The sequence below is a fragment of the Anarrhichthys ocellatus genome, unplaced genomic scaffold, assembly GCF_004355925.1.
Source record: "Anarrhichthys ocellatus isolate YVR2014 unplaced genomic scaffold, GSC_Weel_1.0 scaffold48, whole genome shotgun sequence".
NCBI classification, from domain to species: Eukaryota; Metazoa; Chordata; class Actinopteri; order Perciformes; family Anarhichadidae; genus Anarrhichthys; species Anarrhichthys ocellatus.
This window is the reverse complement of record NW_022280078.1, coordinates 2,890,103-2,911,649: the sequence shown is the minus strand read 5'-3', so window position 1 is coordinate 2,911,649 and position 21,547 is coordinate 2,890,103. Positions and strand designations below refer to the sequence as shown.

General features: G+C 41.1%; 1 protein-coding gene across 3 annotated transcripts in view; it reads left to right on the top strand.

Annotated features, from left to right (window-relative positions):
- Positions 1–21,547, top strand: part of ghrhrb (growth hormone releasing hormone receptor b) — a 35,636-nt gene that overhangs the window by 6,398 nt on the left and 7,691 nt on the right. For 2 of the 3 annotated variants that reach the window (XM_031869641.1, XM_031869640.1), the window contains exons 2-11: positions 1,234–1,342; positions 9,322–9,429; positions 16,118–16,218; positions 17,278–17,375; positions 17,881–18,013; positions 18,946–19,099; positions 19,231–19,291; positions 19,809–19,878; positions 21,058–21,149; positions 21,246–21,375. In XM_031869641.1, coding sequence (XP_031725501.1) covers positions 1,234–1,342; positions 9,322–9,429; positions 16,118–16,218; positions 17,278–17,375; positions 17,881–18,013; positions 18,946–19,099; positions 19,231–19,291; positions 19,809–19,878; positions 21,058–21,149; positions 21,246–21,375 — 1,056 coding nt within the window. Of the gene's footprint in view, positions 1–1,233; positions 1,343–9,321; positions 9,430–16,117; positions 16,219–17,277; positions 17,376–17,880; positions 18,014–18,945; positions 19,100–19,230; positions 19,292–19,808; positions 19,879–21,057; positions 21,150–21,245; positions 21,447–21,547 lie in introns of all 3 variants that reach the window. The other variant, XM_031869642.1, reaches the window with a different exon arrangement.

Below are 21,547 nucleotides of genomic sequence, written 5' to 3'. Positions count from 1 at the left end.
ACACACACACACACACACACACACACACACACACACACACACACACAGATTGACATAAAGGGAACAACAACATGACAGCTGTAGGGTAAGATCTCCTCCAACATCCAAGGAGGTGTTGTCTGTCCGATAGCAGTGAGCGCGTCTCCTCTCGTGTTAATCCTGGACACAGCAGTGCTGTAAGAGAAATGAGGTCAAAGGTCACGCTCACCTGCGTTGTCTCCATCTGTCCAACTGGCAGGCGGTCTACCAGCAATGGTTCACACATTTCAAACAAAAAACATGAATCAGGGAAATCAATCAGACACATTTAAAGCAATTAAAGGGATTATTTCTTATTTGGCAGCATAATAGATACATTTTGTGACATGATTGCGAATGATTGATTTGGAGATGCTGCGGGAATCTTTATTTTCTTGGCATCTTTTGTAATCTTCTAACGATATGTATTAAACAAGGATTAGATTAAACTCATACGAGCGTAATGCGCAAAAGATTTATAGATTGAGAGCCTTGACTTTCAAACTCTGCTTACTTGTCACTGGAGACATAAAATGCACTTTCTACATTTAAATGGCTCCATGTTTGTGCCATTGAACAATCCTCCATCTGTTTTTCTGATATACAGTATGTAACTTACCGTGCTCGTATTATGTTTGAATCCCTTTTCTTTACTTGGTTGTTTCAACAGTGTGAAGGTTTACAAACCAATATGATGTTGATTCAGTTAGATCCTTCTTCAGTAGCTGAATGTGTGAATCAGCTTTTGTAAAAGATGAATTATGTGCCAGCTAGAGTACCAGTGTACACCGTTTTATTAGATTCTTTTCTACATTAGTGTGTTGATTTTAATGTGTAAAGCTACTAAAATGACTAACGGATTAGGTTTAGAGGGTGAGTGTATTGAACATCTTACACTTCAACACAAAGATGACAAAAAATGAATGAATTAATAAATATCAGCTTTACACTCTGAAAAAATACTGCCTGTTTTACACCTGTATTATAAAGACTAAAAAGCTTTTATGGTTTGGTTTTGGTCTTTAAGTTTCCATCGTTAAGTTTCTATATTGGGTATTTTGGTTTAATTGTAGCAACGTTGTCTAACAGACTTCTGTTAAAGACTGACCTTTTCCAAAGGAATTACTGTCATTGCTGTCTGAAGACATTCATGTCATCCTAAATAGTGACTGACGAGTGCTTTCATGTGTAACTCTGTGTGCTCTCTCTTCTTAGACGGAGGCCATCCACCCAGACTGTGCCCTGGTGGTTCAGCACATGAAGGCTCAGGAGGACTGTAACCAGATCCTCAAACAGGAGGAGAGCAACCACTCCACCAGGACAGGTCCGTGTGTTTTCATCACGGTGTTTTACGCACTCACACACACTTACATAGTGGGGACTCTTGTCCCATCAGGTCCCCACAAGGTTTCTATCCCTCAGACTTGGCTTTAGAGGTAAGATTAGATGCTTTGGCTAAGGTTAGGGTATGGTCATGCAGTGTGGGACTCTGGTCTGGTCTTGGTCTTGATTCGATCTCGCTCTGCCGTGGTCTTTGTCATGACTTGGTCTCAGTTAAGGTGGTTTCAACTACAACACTGACGTGAGGTAGTTAAGACCGTCCCCAGTACACACTCTTATTACAAGCCCTAGTGTACGCTAAGTACTAGTTATGAACTAGTAACTTGTTCACACTCACACATGCACACACACACACACACACACACACACACACACACACACACACACACCATTTAGTTCCAATGGAATCCAAGCTACAGTCTCCTGCCGTCCTTTTTGCACACATTTTTGGTTTGCAGATGTGCTGTGCTCTCAGTCTTGTCAGATTTTGCGCATAAACTAGCTACCTTATATTTATCATCTCATCATATGATCAGAGACTTGACATTGATCAACTTACATATTACCCAGCGTTCATTGTTGCATATCTGGATATGACAAAAATACCCAAGAAAATGTAATTAAATGTTTTTTTTTAACAAAATTATATGCTTATTCTACATAAACTATAAATAGATTGCTACTGACGATTTTACCCCCAAATATTAAAACCATGGTGGAGATGAGTTGGCCTTTTCAACAGAACACATTCCAGCGCCCACTCTTTCCTTTCCGCTCAGGTCTGTATTCACACCCTTGGAGGCTCCTCATTAAAGCAAAGGATGTTCATTTTTTATATTAAAAAACAGGAGAAATTTTGAATTACCAACATAAAAACCTGAATCACCTTCTTAAAAAGGCACCATGTGCAGGTTTTTAATAACGGATGCATACCATTTTCTTCACCTTTTCTTTCACCTTGATAATACATCATTTGATTCTTATTGAACATTTGAGTGGAATTAAGTATGGTGTAGAAGAGATTGATGCACTTATATCTTCACTTTCTGTTACCAGAGGCCTTTTTTGGGTTGTTGCTGTAATGTTAGGGCTTTGCTTCCCATTCAACAGTATATGGTCAACAGTCCCTTCTTGCTGCGGGAAAGGTAACTGCCTTTTGGATGAGTGGAGAAATTACATTGTGTTGCAAATCAACTCCAACTTGGAATTCTTTGGTGAGAACATGAGGAGCCTTGCGTTTTTACAAACTATTTATGCAGTAAGAAATAGCCATGACAGTGACACAAAAACAAATGGAGGTGATAAAGATGTTGAGGTGAGGACGGATTTGTGCAGTCTGCGTAGTACAGTGCATCATGTAAGGCTCTTAGGAGTAAACACAGCTGGCTGCTGGATGCCTTTCTTTTAGCTGATGATTGCGTCTCTTTAATCAAGAGTATAGTGAGGGCATTTGCTTCCAGTTTAACCGACCTTGATTTGGCAGAGCAGCCAAAACAATCAAGGGATCTAATCAGGTGTGGAGATGCCTGGATTAAAGGCACTGATTGGTCAACCTGGCCTGGCCCTCTTTCATCTGTGCAGCTCAAGTAGGAGGTGAGCCAACTGAATCAGAGGAGATTCATCCATTATTCTCTCTTCAATGCCTCAGTAAAAGACAAACAACAAACTCAGCCACAGGAACAGCTTGTCCTTCACGAGGGACCGTGTTTAATTTTCAATCCGAGCTGCCGTCTGAAAGCAGGTCGATTACACCTGAAATATGAATTCTCTTTGTTCTAAAGTGTTTTCGAGTGACGAGACGGTCATTCTAGGCAGGCAAGCTTCGCTCTCGCCTCGCTCCGTCTCCCAACTTTGAAAAGGTTGTTGTGAAAGCTACACGCTCGGTGAGGCAGTCGTCTGCTCGCCCAGTGGGACTTACTGTGCATGACACAGCTGGTGTCGCTAAGAATTAATTACATTATTTCTCACCCTTTCCTGTGATCATTCACAGCAAAGATGTGACAATTAGCATTTGAAGCGGCAGATATAAGACGCTTCAAATCAGGTATAAGTCAGGAATGAACACTGACTTAACTGAAGCACCGCTTCACTTCTCAAGTCGGCTCGAACAAAGATCCGGTCAGGAGGTGGAAACAGTCAAGCTGCCCCCGAAAAGGCTTGGCTCTTTTGAGGGAGCTCAGACAAAATCTGAGCAGCCAAAAAGTTCTGCTGGGAGATATAATCACTATTATTAAACGCATACATGAACATTGAACCTTTATTAAATCAACAGTGACACACATTTTGCTCATCTTGACAAGGATGTGGTGATGGATGGAGCTGCAGCAACTCTATTTCTATGGTCGGCGCTGTACAGCTGCATCAAAAGGAAAGAATAAGGCACAATTTGCAGGATTACAGCATCAGAGTGGATAGTGCTAACGAATAAACAAGAGACAAAAGTAGAAAAACAAGATCAAAACAAGTTTAAGAAATAGGTAATCACACAGTAAAGGTATAATAAATCAGTAGAAAAACTTAATAAAAACAACTAAAATATCATATAATCGGACTGAATGGTTGAATTCCATTTCAATTGGACATCAGCAGCCAAGCACATGAAGAAGGAGCCACTGATAGCAAAGCATGAGCGAAGCCGGCAAAAGTGCCAGCAGGATTTTATTTTGAAGCCGCCCGTCTGCTTGTAGACCTTTAGCTAAAGGTCTTTAGGTCAAACATGCCACAGCAATATTTATTCAGCAACTGTCCGGCAATGAACTGCGACAAATATTAAAGGAGGTGCCCTCCTAATCATCAAACCCAATATGAAACTCATCAATACAAGACAATATTCCAACAATAAGTCAGGACAAAGCTATGTGAACACAACATGCCTCGGCAACATTAATTCAGCACCACATGTCAATGGACAGCGACCAATAATAAACCGAGTGCCCTCCTAACCAGTACGCAGAATAGGAAATGAATAGTTTGAAGCTTCATTCATACTGTTGACTTTTGAATTTTAAATGAACATTTGAAGGAACACAGTTTTTGCTTCTTTTTTTGCACGTTTTTTTCTGTTCTTATTTTGCATAGGTACATACATACACATTTTGACTGAACAACACGGGTGTAAACAACATTTATTATGGCCAGCATGCACACCTGAATGTAACGAAGCCATGGATAATGTAATTCTTTCCACCTGTGTTTGGCAATCAACAGGACCACCATGAGAGTTGCCTGATCTCTACCAAATGTGAGAAACTCATTTTAATATATTTTAGATGCTATATGATGGTTTTAGAGAATTTACTCAACTCATAAAAGAGCATCTGCCCCCGGAAATGTCAAGGTCATAAGGAAGCAGATTATTGAGAAATGTTCATTCAAGAACAAATCACTGTTTAAATGGGCAGAAGCAAGGTGGTCTGATATTGTAAATTGATAGCTAAGGGAGAGAATAAGATTATCAGGACTCCTAGAGTCATTGTTTTCCTGCACATCTCAAAAAACTTCATAACTTTTACTGTTAAGAAATTAAGGACCTCGGTGTTACAGTTGCCTTGCAGTGGTTTAATTAATTGCATTTAATCAACTTTAGTGAAGTAAATATTATTTACTGTTAACAGTTATGTGCACATATAAAGCCTAATAATAACAGCGACTTCATACAGAGATTCTGGTTGCCACTCGCTGACATTTTTGGGGCCCCAACCCTGTTTGTTCACACAAATATCAATTTGAGAGCATGAATGTAATTTACTAATACAAATTATCTCAGTTAGGGACCAAATTTGAGATGTGGATGTTGATTAACTGGTCAAAATCTACCAAGCCATTTCACCTGTAAGCATGAAAATCCCAAATAATTGAGTTTTCTTTCCATAGGCATAACGGATGCTGCTAGTACCTCAAAGCACGAAAAAAGTGAGAAGTTGTTGGTTTGAATATGAAGCCAAAGAAGTGTGTTTAGGGTACAGGATTCACCTGCAAATCCATTCAGACTAATTCATCAGGATTCATCAAGACTGAACGAACCCATCAGATGTGACTAAATGTGGAACGAACAGATGGGTGGAATGAAAAGAGAAGAGTGCAAAGGGCGATACGGCTCATGAAAGAGTGATTGGAAAATGACGAGGCTCTGTGAGGCCAGTGTTACAAGAGGCTGCACATTTTGCGGGTGTTAGTGTGGTTCGTTATATTTGCCAGTAATGGATAAAAAAGTACAAACACCAAAACAGGTGAAATCACACTCTCAAATTCACCTTGTTCCCTTTTTCTCTTTCTTGAGCAGTCAACAACTGTCCACTAGAGACAGAGAGAGGGCAGATGTCTTGTCTTACTTTGGATTAATTACCTTCATGCCTCCAGTCCCACAGGAGACTCTATCAGGGCAGAAACAAGGGAAGTCAGTGACAGAGAAGCAATAAGGAAGTAACGCAGGAGTGAACAGTGAGAGGGGATTAACAGTCTTGTCCATTTTCAAAGGATACTTGCAATTAGACCCACAGTAAGCAAGAGCCAGCCTCATGAATTTAAGTGTGTGTGTGTGTGTGTGTGTGTGTGCACGGGTCTTTTTCCACATAGCTTTCATGTTCCAGTGTTGACATTTCCACAGATCATTACACACCGTGGCGGTCCTGCCCTCTCTGTCTCTTTGCGATCACTCGCAATTGTCATTTTCATAACTAATTACACGGACCAAATACCAGAGGTGGGAAATAACAAAGTACATTTGATTGCAGAAATGATAGGGCTTCAAACACATCAACGTTAATCCGCAGTGATATTGATGATGGATTCATCGTTTATCAAGTCGAAATGCTACATGTTTGAAGGTTCGAGCTTCTCAAATGTGAAGAGTTGTTGCTTTTCTGTTTCATGTGACTAACGCAGTGCCCGGTCAAAACACGCTGGTTCTGAACTGACCGATTGCTTGACCTCCGGTAACTTCAAGCTTCACACTGCACTTCCTTGGGTCCTGAGCAATACATCCAATACACATTTGTTGCTACAAGTTTTTAATTTGTTTTTTTCCAATTTTGTTTTTCCTTTATCTTAATTTCAGAGTACTGACTCTTTTTTTTCCTTTTCTTTTTTTGCAAATTTTGAGCAGTTTGTTCCGCTCAATATAAGTCAGTGTGCGTCTGGTTAGATTTGAAAGTTTGGTTCAGCCAAATTCTCTCGCCCCTCCATAACCGTGATGAAAAAGGCAGGACTCTGAGGTTTTTAATGTATGTTAAATGTGTTGGGAGAGAAACAATGAGTTGCATTGTTTCAAGCAGACCTGATTGGTGCACAAAAGCATGTGAAATCACTTTTGGAGTTCAATTCATCTCTTACCCTGTCTCATTTACAAGGAAGAAGTCGCTGTTCTCTAAAGAGAAGCCTTTCCACGCATCAAACATGATTCTTTTTAACTTTAAACTTTAAAAGGCTCTAGGAGAGAGCAATGTGCACACTGCTTAAATGTCAACATTACTTCACTCTGTCTCTCAACAGCAGCAACCAGTTACAGACAATTTGCTTGATAAATATTCTACGCAATATAGACATTGTCTATAGTTGTCTCATCTTATTAAATCAAGATTCAACATTCAGCTCTGCTTGGATAGTCAGTGTCAGGTGGTAGTGGAAGACTGTACAGTTTGGGTTTGCAAAGCGGGAGGCGGATTAGAGGACTGCTGTCTAAACAGAACATAAAACCATCTTTAGATTTCCATAATCTGTCAGGTAAACTAAACAAGCACCCTCCTGAATTCCACTCCTTCCTCCTCGTCTTCTTCTGGTTCGCCGTCTACTCCTGCTTCTCCCTTATCACGTAATATTGTTTATTAAAGGGTAGATATCGTCGTACATACATCCCAGTGGAACCTTTGCTCCTGTAATATTAGTAACAATATTACAAGAGCAGCAATGCACATGACAAATGGTTTATTGAACCATGAAAACACTACAAAGCGCAGTGTGATAGGGAGAGCTGTAGCCAGAGGAGGAATCAAATATTGAGATATGATGACCGTACAGGTGAAGAGGAAGAACAGGACATCCGCTTGGATTGACGGTCAATCTATTCTCCTTTCCGAATCTCGTCTGACCCTTGGAAATGAAAAAAAGCTCATAACTTGTTCCGAGTTTTATTATACTGTAGATCACATAAGTGTCAGAGGGGGAAATCCTTGTATAACTGCCACAAAGCAAACACGGCGAGGTTTAAAGACATACCACCCAGGCTGGATTTTACCTGCGACAGAAAGATGATCCAATGAGTCACATGTGATGGAAGCCGTGCTTCAGGTAATAAACAGACGATAATATGTACCTCTTTCTAATGCTGTCTCGTATACCAGCGACAGCCATTAGTGTGATTCACATTCTAAGCAGCTCTAACGAGGCTGCATGTGTTTGTCTCACTAAAGATGTAGGGACCGCCATAAATGTTTAGGACCTCTGCAGTAATCCAATATGTATACCAATGCAATCAATGCATCTATTTGAAAATGATCTATATAGCCTGTAAAGTTTGTCAATACCTTGGTTAGTTACTTAGTCTACATGTTCATTGTTATAGTGTTACTCCAAGGCTAGCAGTGTGGGTAATTGTATTAGAATGATGTAACTGTGTAAATAATAAACACAAAATCAACAGAGGAAGTAAAAGAAGGTTGTTTTTTCTTTTGTTTGGTGGGTTTCTAACGCGTCAAGGGGCGAGTATAATGCCGCTGTAGAAGAACTTAAGCCTGTCACACAGACCACTGATCCAAACAGGATGACTGACACCACGGAGAGGGGATTTAATGAAAGGAAGGGCGTTGTGCTCAAGATGCTTACAGTTAACAGGACTGTACAAACAGCCATAGCTAAATAGCTACTATGCATGGCAAAAATTTCAGTTCAAAGCCACATTTATCCAGCGAGATGTTTGTCCCATCGGAGAACCTCCAGCATAGCCAAAAAGCTGTGTTTTATTATGAATGAGTGGTGGTGTGTCTCTGCGCGCTGCCGTTTTAATTGACACAGGGCCAAGCAGCTTTGATGTGCGAGGCGTTGTGGCGGCAGAGAGAGAGAGACGGGCTCCTCATTACTGCTCCATCTATCTCCCTCGTTCGGCGGCTGCAGCCATGTGAGGGGAACAGCAGAGAGGAAGCGTGGGCAGAGAGGAGGGTGGAGGACGTCACCAAAGTCCCTCATTTTCCCAGACTGGGGGAAAACCCCTTGAAAGATTACACCAGACGACTGAGTTTCTATACAAATAAAATTGTTCCTAATTAGGTATGTGAATCAGTAGCTAACCTTAGCATGTACTGTAGCATTAAGAGGTGATCAAGGTCACCCACTGACTACATTTGAAGTGAGCTGCAATAAAGAGAGAGGAGAAGAAAGATCGATCCCTCTCCACAGTCAGGATTAAATCAGATATAAGACATTATGCTGCAAAATTCTCCCGCTTATCAAATCATTTTTTTCCTATAATTTGAAACAGGTAAAGATTTGGCCCTGGCAGGGAGATCATTTCCACCTTTTTCCTGAATCCACTTGCTTTATAGAGTTCCTTACAATCCAGTTTATTTTGTCTTGATTCTGGTACAGCCTCCTTCCGTATTCTTTATGGATAGACGATATAGATAATACTTAAAAATGTCTCTTTTGGAGACTATTTGAAAAAGTCCTACTGCAATAGGACATTCCTTTCACCTGTGTTAAGAAAACAAGGTTTTAGTCGACAGAGATTTGTTGCAGTTCCAACACAAAATGTCACGTAATAATTTAACTTCATCAACACAAGAAATAATTAAGTTACCTCTCCTCTTTCCAAAAAAATCGATCAATCTGCCATCTATAGAGCCTAAATGCGTCTGACCATATTTAATACAGCACAGTCTCTTTGACGTTGTCCTCCTCAACTGTGAGCTCATCACTCAAACTAACTGGCGAAGTGATGAATATGTGATAAATGTTGTCTTCTCGTCTCAGGTTGTCCTGCAGCGTGGGATGAGATCCGTTGCTGGTATCGTGCTGAGGTGGGACAGCTGGTCAGTGTCTCGTGCGCCAATATCTCCCAGCTGTTTGCTAACAACCAAGGTAAATATCTTCAACTCACCTTTTACATATCTGGGTGACATTTGGCGGCACATTCAGCCACCTAGACTCGAGCGCTGATGTGGGAGCGTTTTTCCTCTGAAGCGGTGTGCGAGTGGAGAATCAGAGTACGCAGTCGTGTGGTGTGAACTAAGCATTACAAGTCTCCATGGGGCCCTCCAAAGAAATTAAAATCCTTTTTGTCTTTGACAATACATCTTTTATTGTATTATAGCGTTCCAAAAACAACAGACAAACATTTTGACATCATAAAAAATATATATTTGGTTTTATATCAAATTTTGTGATTTTTTTGCCTGTATATTGCTGGTTATTTTATGCTTCGAGGAATTCTTACTACATTGAAATATTTTTTGCCATCGACCATTGCAACTTGTGATTGTATGTTTAGTATTTTTTATTTTTTTATGGGGGGGGGGAGAAATGTTCATATTAACCCTGTTTGAGGTGCTGTAGAGAAATGATTGATAATACTGCCAATAGTCAAATCATTTTTTATCCTCCTGCTTGTGTCTCAGCTGTGTTTATATTTCAATGATGTTGTCAGTCAATAATCTGTCTTAAAAGGCCATGTTGACTTTGGGGTTTGTATTTGCTCAGTTGATTTATATTTTTAAAAAAAAGCCAAAGGCAGATTTAACTTTTCCAGTATAATGACCTTGAGGTCAGTTCATCCATCTTTCAGTTTACAGCTCAGCAAAGCGAGCAGGTTATATTTAGATATCTCTTAGGACCGGTTTTACGCTCTCACTGAGTGATTTATTGAGGCTGGACATTTTTCTACACGGATCACATGGTCTCATCTTCTGTGTCTAAACTCATGGCTGCAAAGTATGCTACTCTCCTCACTGTTTACACAACCCCCCCACCGTCCCCAGACCCCGGTCTCATCCAGCTGGCTGGTCTAAAGAAAACAAGATACGCTCAGAATCTCTCATGTACTATCAAACGGTTAACAGAGAGATACAGATGCAACTGAGATGGTAGAAACATTCTGGACATTTGGGAGACGAACGATGACTGAAAAGTCCGACCCAGTGACAATATATAGGAGTGGAGTAAAACTTAATTCATCAAGTCAAGAGTACATTTATAGATAGCCTGACCACCTGCAGAACTGCAGACTCGATCTGGCAAGTCACTAAAATGTTGGTATACGTATCAGTAAAATGTTCAATGGCGTTGCATTTAATTTGTTTTACGCCAACATATTTGATCAAGAAGACTACATTATTATTCAGCTTTTTATGCTTGTGTTTAGGCTCTCACACTAGATGTTTAAGGTGAATGGATGAATGAGTTTAATCAGGTGGCAACCTAGTGAAACCAATGCACAAGTGCCTCAAACTTGGATTTTTTTCTAATGGCCATTAGGGGCCAATTCTCTGGTTGCAAATAGAAGTCTGATTGTATAGAAGTCTATTAGGAAATTACTCTACTTCTTACTTGATTTATTACCTCAGTAAAGATTGTAAACATGAGTTTATATGGTCTCAATCGCTAGTTTCAACTTTCTGTACTCCCATACATATATTATATGTACTTTTACGGTAAAGCACCCTGATAAAGTCCCTGCGTTGAAACACAGTGGTTGAAGTCCAGACTCTTCCAACATGTGAGTGAGTGTTGGTAAATTATTTTTTACAGAAGAGTCAGCAGCGGCGGAGAGTATGGGCAGCATTGACAGTATGTGGGATGCTGGATGTAGAAATGACAGATTTCCAGCAGCAGTGAGAATGAAAGACAGCGCAAAGTAGCGAAGAAGAAAACACTCACAGCAGTGAAAGTTAAGCGTATACTTCAGGAGGATCGGGAGGCGGAGGTTGCTGTTGATGACCTCATAACTCAGTTTGAGTGGGTTCCTGGACCCCACTGGATTTCCTCCTCCACAGACGCCCGGATAAGTCAAGCGCTCTAGCGGTGCGGTTGGATGCAGCCTATCCAAGGGGAGGCTGCATGCGGAGAAAATAGTGAATTGGAAAATCAAATAGTTCACTGTAAGAGCCAAGAGCATGAGGAAGGAATTGGCGCTGCTTGTTAAGCAAGGCGGTAGGAGCACCAGCGCCTTGACCTCCATTCACATCCAACCATTCACCCACTGAGGCTGCGGCTGCAGGCCTGCAGGCTCTACGCGCCACGATATACTGAGGCTAATGCAGCTGGATATCGGTAACACCACCCACGACTCAAACCCCCACACTCTGCTCGGCTGTGCTGAGCAGCCGGACAGGCATAATTCACATCGTGAAGCTGAAAACTGTTATTTCACTGTCAACTTTTCATCCTCCGTCTTGTGGACACGGATTCACGCGGAAAACCTGATGACCTTGTGTGCGTCATGACCGCCGTGGAGCCCGGTGAGCGGAGTGAGCGCCGTCATTCTAACTTCAGGCCATGGTGGGAGAACATGGCTGCAAATGTGCCTCATTCAAATTCAACATTTTGTCAGTGTTACCTGGAGCTTTTTGGAAGGTGAACAAAGTAAATGTCTCAAGTTTCATATTTCTGTTATATACTTCTCGACACACAGGGAAGGTAATCGCCTCATTGACTCAGCATTGAGATAAGTTCTGTGAAGGATGAAGAAAATATGCACTTATATCTACTCGACTCAGCATGCTACAAGTTTAGCATGGCGGCTAGCTTTCCAGGTGCACCATTGCATGTTACATATGCCCAAGTTTTGCAGTAATGCAACCTGACTGTTACACTTATAAAGTGCATTCCAACAAAATACGATTGCCAATATGTCCATACAGAGAATTTACTGATGTCAAGAGAAGATTTGCAAGTATTTATCGCAAAAACCTGTGTGGTGGAAAAATGTATTTTACCCGCTGTTGAGTCTTTTTGAACTGAAATGAAGAATATCGTCAAACAGAACTTGTCTTTAAAATATTATATTGTATTCTTGCAAGAGGAGGCACAGATGTACAGAGTCACAAAGAGTCTGCAGAAGTGTGCACTACGGATTAAAATGTGTACAGAGTTATAAAGAGAGGGATCAAGGGTGGGGGCCTGTGTACTGGAACATCCTGTTTCATCCCGTGCAGGCCGTGCAGTTAAAGAAGTATAAGAAGTGCTTTATCTGTGTAACAACAGAAACACAAATACATACGTTTTATCCTTAAGGCATAGAACATGTGAACATACAATAAGTACTTGTTATCCAACACAAAGAAGAAGAGGACATGTGTGCAGGCAGTCATCTGCATGGATCACAAGTTACACGATGCAAGCTTATGATAGTCTGTCTAATGTCAGATTAGATTTTAGAGGAAATGGTGCATAGTTACAAAATCATTTGACAACAGGTTAAAAGCGGACCACCTCAAAGTGTCACTTAGAGAGAACCAGCACATTCTGATGTAGCATTTCAAAATGAAAGCCCTATAGAACAAGTTATAAAACAGTTCTATCTTATAAGAATATTAAATACACAAAATCCAAATTTCCATTTTAAACAAACAGTAAGATATATTTTCCAATTTTACCTGCCTTGGCAATGTTGGAGGAGCAGTTCGACAGCAAACAGTGGCCTTTACCTTTACCTCCTGAGGGAAGGTGTCCGTTGGCCAAATAAAATAATGGATTTGTTAAAGCGGAATCAGATACTATCCAAACTGAAAAACGTTTGTACATGCACATTGGCTAAATTGGAGCACCCCGAAGGACTGAAACTGTTCTTTAGAAAGGGTTGTTGTTTACTGTGGTTGCACAGCATTCCTCAGCTCAGCAGTAGCAGCACCAAGACAAGAACTATAAGCGTCTGTGAGACTGTGAGCGTGCAGGACATGCTGCAACACAGCTCCATGGACCAGCATGTTGGCCTAGTGGTTCCAAAGGCCACATACACAGCCCATTTACAACCAGAAACTCTATTTTTAAACTTGTTCTTTATTTGTTCTTTTCTCACATTGCCTTTTACATCAAAAAGTATTTCAACTAAGGTCTTACTTTGACAGTTTCCTTAAGGTGCTACAATACTTGTGAGGTATACCCAAACAATACGATGAATCAAAACAAAGTGAAATAATATGAACAACACTGAAAATAACCAAAGTAAATAACACAAGCATATAAAAAAAAACTAAACATGAGTTACATATAAGTTGACCTTACATATGCACACAAACAAAGGAAGTTGTCCACATTAGTCATCAAAAAATGTTCTGTTTATTTTATCTCAATTTAATCATCAATCAATTATCTATCCTCTTTAGCATGGGGGGGGGAGATCCTTTTTAAGGAGTACATCCGGTTTCATCCCAAGAATTGCTATCAGAGGGTCCATCAACAATTCAACCTGGAACACTTTGTTTACAATGGTAAACATTTATATCCAAAAGTTATCCAACGATGGGAATTTCCAAAATATAGACAAATGGCTGGCCATCGTTTGTCTAAGCTACAGTGATCAGTGTTATATTGCAGCAGAAATAACACGTTTTGGGGACATAAAATCAGGATGAAAATCTGTTTGGATGAATATTTATTTTAAAATCAAAATAAGCCACCTGTCTGTTGTATCTGAATTTCTGACTTTTGGTTGCTTAAATTGTACAGTATGTCAACATACGAGGACCTCAAAAAAAGATTCTGTATTTGACTCACACTTTTGTCCGCTCTCTTGTCCGCTCTCTTGTCTCACTGCATGAGATTGTAATAATAATTTGATTAAAGCCTCTGAATGCAACAGACCCTACTTGGTAATCTGACAGTTAAAGCACATACAGTTTATTGTGCAGTCAGCAATACTGCAACGCACGATACAGAGAGAGTCAGAGAATAGTTTATCTTAGTTTTTCAATCTTGGATCTCCAATGGTTTGTATTATTTATACACTGAGAATAAATGATACATACCTTCACATAGACTCTTTCAGACATGAGCGGAGGATGACACGGTTACGATTTACATCAATTGCATCCTGATTTATCCAACCAGATGGTGACGGTAGTTGACCCTTTTTCTTACTTTCTGGGCTTTTACTTTACCGGCTCCCAAGACCTCCCCTCTGTCTGCTGAATGGCAGAATAGCGTTTTAGTGTGTTTTTAGTGTTCAAGTGCTTGTCGTGTGTCCTCTTCATAGGAGGTGCGTCTCCCGCCGCTCCCATCATTAACAGGCAAATGGAGTTATGGTGCGGCCCATTGAATCCTAATGAAGAGCAGTGCCTACCAAATACTAGAACGTCTGTGCTCATGTGTATACATGTGATTATAGCTGCGTATGAAGAGAGAGAGGAAGTATAAGACTGAAGGGTGTTTTTGTTCTTATTATTCATCAGTAGTATTATTATTCATCAGTGTCCCAGCAAAACTAATAGACTTCATCAGGAAAGCTGCATATTCATGAATCCAAACAACAAATGGAACATTTATCAGCCATCATATTACCCTATTTGCATGTTGTTTGTGACACTGTGGAGCAGACAATGTGTCTGCTGTCTCTTGTTGATAACACATTAAACCCGACTCTGCAGCATGTAGGATTAAATTGAATGCATTTTTGATATATTGTGTGCCCATAGTAACCTGCACATAACCGTAGGTCCTGCGACTAAAGTCCGTTTGCAATCCTCCAGTCTAGACTTAAAAACGAAAGGACATTGTGCATTTACTGTCAGTGCCCCCAGAACAGCTTTCCTGTTGAAATCCATCTTGCTGCATTAGTGACATTAAATCTCTAAAAACTTCATTAATTTTCTCTTCTGTGGTCTGTCTGTGGCCTGTTTAAGTTCTTTGTTTCCAAATTATTTCTTTTATTGTACTGTTAATAAAACTGTTGACACAAATTTGGACAGCACACTATTGTCTAAAGTATGTTTTTGTGCTGTAGAGAACATTTATATTGACTGGAACTCGTGTTGTTTTTTCATTTCCAGATCTTGGTTACATAAATGGTCTGTTGTGTTGAGTGGATTTTAGCACCCAAAAGCAGAACTCATCCAGGGGTTTGCAAATGTTCACAAGCAGCTTTATTCTGAGAAACGTGTGGTGATAGTTGATGCGGTGGAGAGGGCAGGCATGATAGAGAGAGGAGAATGGACCTGAGGCATGTACAAGATTAAACAGAGTTCAGGCAAACACTAGGATTAGACTGACTGAAACTAACTGGCCGCAGAGTCTGCAACACGTTGACAAACTGAATCTGAATCTGATCCGGCAAAGACAGACTGGACTGTAGAGCTGGGGTAGTGAACTACAGGAGCTTGATGAGTGGATGGGTCACAGGTGTGCAGGTGGATTGGCAGCAGATTGAGGGCCATGCCCCCAGAAAAAAACACACGCAGACAGAGAGAACATACAGGGGACCAGACAAGAAACACAAAGATGGCGTGAACAGAAAACACTATCAATGAAGGAGAGTCACAGCCAGCCCATGACATTGTCAACACTGGCTTAAAAACCAGGGAAGACGGGAAAAATCAATATTCAATCTCTGTCTCTCCATTCACATTTCCGTGCCAATTGTCTGAAGTCTAGACTTCCCCCTCACATTGAAATATTTGTCAGTCTTTTCTCCTCCACTACCCTACCTGCCTAAGGTGACTGATAAGTGCCAAAACTCTCACTGTTCATCGTTTTTAAGATTCATATCTTCGTATTAGATTTCTCTCCCTGGTTTTTCCTCTGTCCTTGCCACTGAGAGGTTTATGTGTCTCTTCAGGTTACATCTACAGGAACTGCACCGAGGACGGATGGTCCGACCTCTACCCCTCCTACGAGGAGGCCTGCGAGTTCACAGAATACGAAGAGACAGAACCAGAGGTATGTTTCAGCCGATTATTTGTGCAGGGAAACGTTCATTCTCATTGGGATTTTTTTGTCTGTCTGATGACCATGAATAAGTTGAAGATGCTGGAGCATATTTTACATCAATTCCAGCATCTGCTGGTGGATATTTGAGGACTGTAGACTGTCTAGCACATGTTTTTCCATACCCTCTATTCTCACAAGGGACTTTAATTACTAGCCTTGCAACGGTAACCCATAATTTTGCTCATTATGACTAAATAGCAAGGCTAAATGACAGATGCTATTTCAAGCAGGCAAATTAATAGATGATTGACATGTCTCTCCTTCACTGAGGCATCAATATGAAACCTCTGAGATTGTCATCACTGGAAAAATGAGAACAAAATCTCCTGTCGTCCAGGGCATCAAATACCAACACCGACCCTTTCAAGTGACTGCAAAGTAAACCCACCCGTGTCAGTATTAGACACTCAGAGAGTGTGCAGATCACCTGTCCAACCGTGTACGTCGAATGAAAATTGACTGGAAGCCTTACAAGATGTATTGCAAAAGCGCATGTAAAGAATGAGGCATACAGTACAGACAACAGTATACAGACAAATTGGCAGTGTAGACAGCAAATTTGACAGTTGTTCACAAGCACAAGGAGTTTCTAAATGTAAGAACCGATGTCAACATCGAAACAGCACATGACATATGTCAGACTCAGCTGATTGTGGTTGTTTTAAAGACTCGGCATGAGAAGAACTTGCAGGATGTAGCCACCTTTCTTCAGTTTTGCATCCAATTAACTGGAAAAATACATTTAAGTCAAGTCAGCCTCACCGATCCTGCAGCATTGTTCATAGAAAACACAGATCAGCCGCTTAAGACAGGCTAGCTTTCATGTAAATGCCAACATTTACTGCCAACATTTTCCACCAGACAGACATTTTAAAAAGCAGTGGCAGCTCCCGACTGTCATTAGTCGACACATTAATTAAGACTGGTATGGATGAGTGGGAAGAGTGTGAGGGGGCAGTTAACGGTAAATACGTACAATGCAATTTTTTGTCTTCTCTTGCATTTCAGACAACATACTTCTCCAACTTCAAACAGGTGTACACTGCTGGCTACGCTACATCCCTCATCTCTCTTATATCGGCTATTTTTGTCTTCACCGTGTTCAGGTAACATTGGAGCTACCACAACAGCACTCATTTCAGCAAGTGCCCCAAAACGAAAGGCGTTTATATGACATGTGCTCAAGTGACAGTGCCCTCTAGCGGTTGTTGTAATTATGAAACAACATGATTAGCCCTTTATCCGAACAAGCTACTATTTCAACCCTACCCATGATCTTTCCCTGAACCAAACCGTTGTTTTTTTTGCAGAAACCTAACCAAACCTTAAGCACAGCATTGTCACATCACAAAACAGAGGGTTTTTTTCAACAGTAATTTGTAATGGTTCAGAAAAGCACAGCTAAACTAGAAACCATCTTGCGATGGGATCTCACCGGGGTGTAAAGTGGAGGGAACTTCCTCCACTTCCTACCCCCGTACTTCCTGCCTGATTGCTCAGACCACACCCATTTCTACGAACTCGGTGCCTCATTTTGATCTCAACTACACACCTGTAAAGTTTCCTGACTGCATCTCGCATCGCTCAGGAAAGTCTTTCTCTGCTCTACAGGAAGTTTCACTGCACCAGGAACTACATCCACATCAACCTGTTTTTCTCCTTCATCCTGAGAGCGAGCGCTGTCTTCATTAAAGATGGTGTTCTTTTTTCTGATGAAAACCTGGACCACTGCTTCATGTCTACTGTGAGTGTGAAACCCCACTACAGCTCCATTAGTGTGTCTATATTTACTAGTGAAGGACTCATCCTTTACAAAAAAAAACCACTGATGGTTTTGCTTGTAATGGAGGTGACAAGTCTCGTCCATCCTAGAAACATGTTGAAGCACTAAAATGCACTTGAGTCACGAAAGAAGAAGTACTGAGAGTGAAGATGAGAACTGAAAACTTTAGTGAGTGTCGTGTTTTCAGATCAGTTGAAAAACTGGTCGGAAGGACAGAAGAACTGACAGAGAAGGATGGAAACTAGGAAAGAAAACAGATTGTGAAGAAGGACATAAGGACAGACATGTGATGGAAAGATAGGTTCAAGTATAAGATGACACTACTATTTTAAGATCTCAATATATCACGTAAAGCAAAATTATGAATATGATTTTGAAAGTAAATTACCTCTGTAAGGCTACATTTTTGTTTGTTTTTTTATGGACATGATTCTCCCGAACTCAGAAGAGCTTATTACCATAGAGAGCAAGTAGGAGTGGGATTAACATGCTGGATGTGACTAAGTGGAGCCTCTGAGAGCATTAATGACAAGTGTTTCTCTTCCTATTTTACTGCTGATTAGGCAGCCTAGAGTGAAGGTAAGTGTCCCTCTTGTGTGGCTGCGAGGGACCAGCATTCGCACATCACCGTCACTCGTTTGGGTGGAAAGGGCCGTGAGAGAGAGAAGAAGATGAGGGAAACCAAACATGTTTATTTTGCGTGTCGCTCGCTGTACTACGTCACTCGCTCCGACCACATTCAACTCGTCTGTGGTTTGGCGAAACACACAATGCCTACATTATTTCCTGATGACTGGGTTAGAGGCCATTACCATCACGACCACTCCAGATAAATAAATCTACAGACTCATCTGATGCTTGTGGCTTTTGTTGTTGTTTTTTTCCCCCCACAGACGTCCTGTAAATCAGCCGTGGCCTTCTTCCAGTTCAGTATCCTGGCCAACTACTTCTGGCTGCTGGTGGAGGGCATGTACCTGCAGACGCTGCTGGCTCTCACCTTTGTCTTCCAGAAGAAATACTTCTGGTGGTACATACTCATCGGCTGGGGTGGGCGATCTTTCCCTTTCGCCTGTCTCTGTTTACCTTAATTTTCTTCCCTCGCTCCTATCTCTGTCTCTTGTTAGAGCTCTGCCTTGACTCTTTCCTAATGACCAGGTCACTCTGTTTGTGCCTCCCAGGTCTCCCAACAACTATCATAATGGCGTGGATCCTCACTAGAAACTTCTATGATAACAAGGGGTGAGCTGCTGCAGTAGAATATCAGAGAATATGTCACATAGAAATGAGGAAAGTTCAACGGGCATACTTAAGTAACCTCCCAATAAGACCCACTGACATTAAGTTATGTATCCAACAACCACAGTACCTGGTATGCATTTGGCGTTACTTAAATACGTAAGTTACGTAGCAGAGATAAGGTAAAATATGTCAATGTTTACTAGGTTTCACATCAGACACAAAATCCCCAAATTCAGCAGTAGAAAACATTTTCCTAACACCTCTAATTAGCTTATTAGCATAGCTTTTTATGTCTACTATGCCACAATCTGTGGATGATTGTGAAGAGCATGAGGCACAGTTGTTTTAACACAATACTCAGATGGGATGAACGCTGAAAAGTAAAAGCTTCTGCTGTTTCTAACACAGCCTTCTGGCTGCTGTCAGCGGGTTGTCGTGTTTTTCCGTGATTGGATGAGCAAAATTGCACTTCTGTGACTGTCTTGTTTATCGGATTTCTGTCCGTTGTGTGTCTCAGGTGCTGGGATGACACAGATGTGGCCTTCATCTGGTGGATCATAAAAGCTCCAATAACTGCATCACTACTGGTGAGTACAGAGCAGTTAGAGTGGGAGCTATTGAGGATTCATTAGAGTGCTCAATCTTGGATCAGACCTGTATGACTCTTTGACTCTGCACCGGCTACTGTAGCTTGTTATTGTGAGTCCACATTAGATGCAACAATACCAAGTCAAAGAAAGTTGATGCATTTCCTCCTTGGAAGCAGGGAAAGTTGACCAGCAGAAAGAAAAGTTTCTTATCTTTAGCAGTTAACACCAACAGCAATGTAATCAGTGCACTTCCTTGTTTACTTTCATTTTTTACGTTATTTTCATGTCTTTCTGAAATGGCTAATGCTCTTGCATCGCAGCCCTAGTGATTGCTGACCCCTCTGTCAGTCTGGGGAAAGACTTGAGGGCTGCATGCTTCCCCCAATTCACATATTGTCACCCATCAGGGACAAGCTTCAGTGGAAGGGCATAGTGCTCAGAGACTCCTGCTATTACCCCCACACTGCTCCCCCCCTCTATGCAGGTGGGCAGAATCATTACTTAGAACATCGTCATCCCTCACCGGCTTCCCACCCATGAACGCGTAAGACCAAACTGCAGGGGATTGAAGGGAGTGTTTTGCCTCTGTGCCATCAAAACAGTATTTAAAATCATAATTTTAAACACTCTTTTCAATTATGATCCTCGAGAAGTATAGTTACAATTGCCCTGGCAGTTTTTGGTAAATTTTAATAACGGTCATGAGTTCTGTGGCAAACTTCAACTATCAAAAAGCTTGATCTTATTTGGAACTTATTTAAAGTACAAAGTCAAAAGTAAGTGGAGCTATTGTGTTAAGATCTGTAGTTTTACATTCTCCATTAAGCGGCTTCATTAGTTCCACTAATTGGAAAGGGGACGCAGGCACTGATCATCAGAACTAATGGCCTCTGGGACCTGAGGTTCTACGCTATTAACACGTAGGTGGATCACATGCAATTTTGGAGCGAGAAGTTTATTATCACAAGTTTTCTTCCATAAAACTTTAACTCTTTATGTTATTCAAACTCTTTTTTTGCCCCAACGTGGAAGGGTAAATTCCCCTGTCCTGCAGTCCTTGTCACTGCAGGTATGATGTGATAACACAAACAGCAGTAGACCTCCGTTGCAGCACATATAGTGTTGTGGTTCTTTCCCATTTTTTCTTGACAGCTCTTTGACGTTTGTTTCACGTAGGTGAACTTCATCATCTTCATCAATGTGATCCGCATTCTGGTGCAGAAGCTGAGATCGCCTGGTGTCGGTGGCAATGACACCAGTCACTTCAAGTGAGAAGAGAACACGTATTCCTTCACATGATGACATGCTCAAACATTCTGTATGTAGGCATCAAGGGTCTTTTTTTTTTTTCACAATGTGTGCAGGCGGCTGGCCAAATCCACTCTGCTCCTCATCCCTCTGTTTGGGATGCACTACATGGTGTTTGCCTTTCTGCCAGAAAACACAGGAGCAGAGGCCCGAATATTCATCGAGCTCGGCCTGGGATCCTTTCAAGTAAAACACACAAGACCGATACAATTAAAGTTAATAGAATATGTAGATTCAAGCGTTACTTAGTATTATTTTCCAACCTGGACCCTATTCACCTATATTTTTGTGTCCAAGTAACTAATGGGGACAACACATTTTCATATTGGTGATGGTGTACACTGCAGGTGGCAGACGC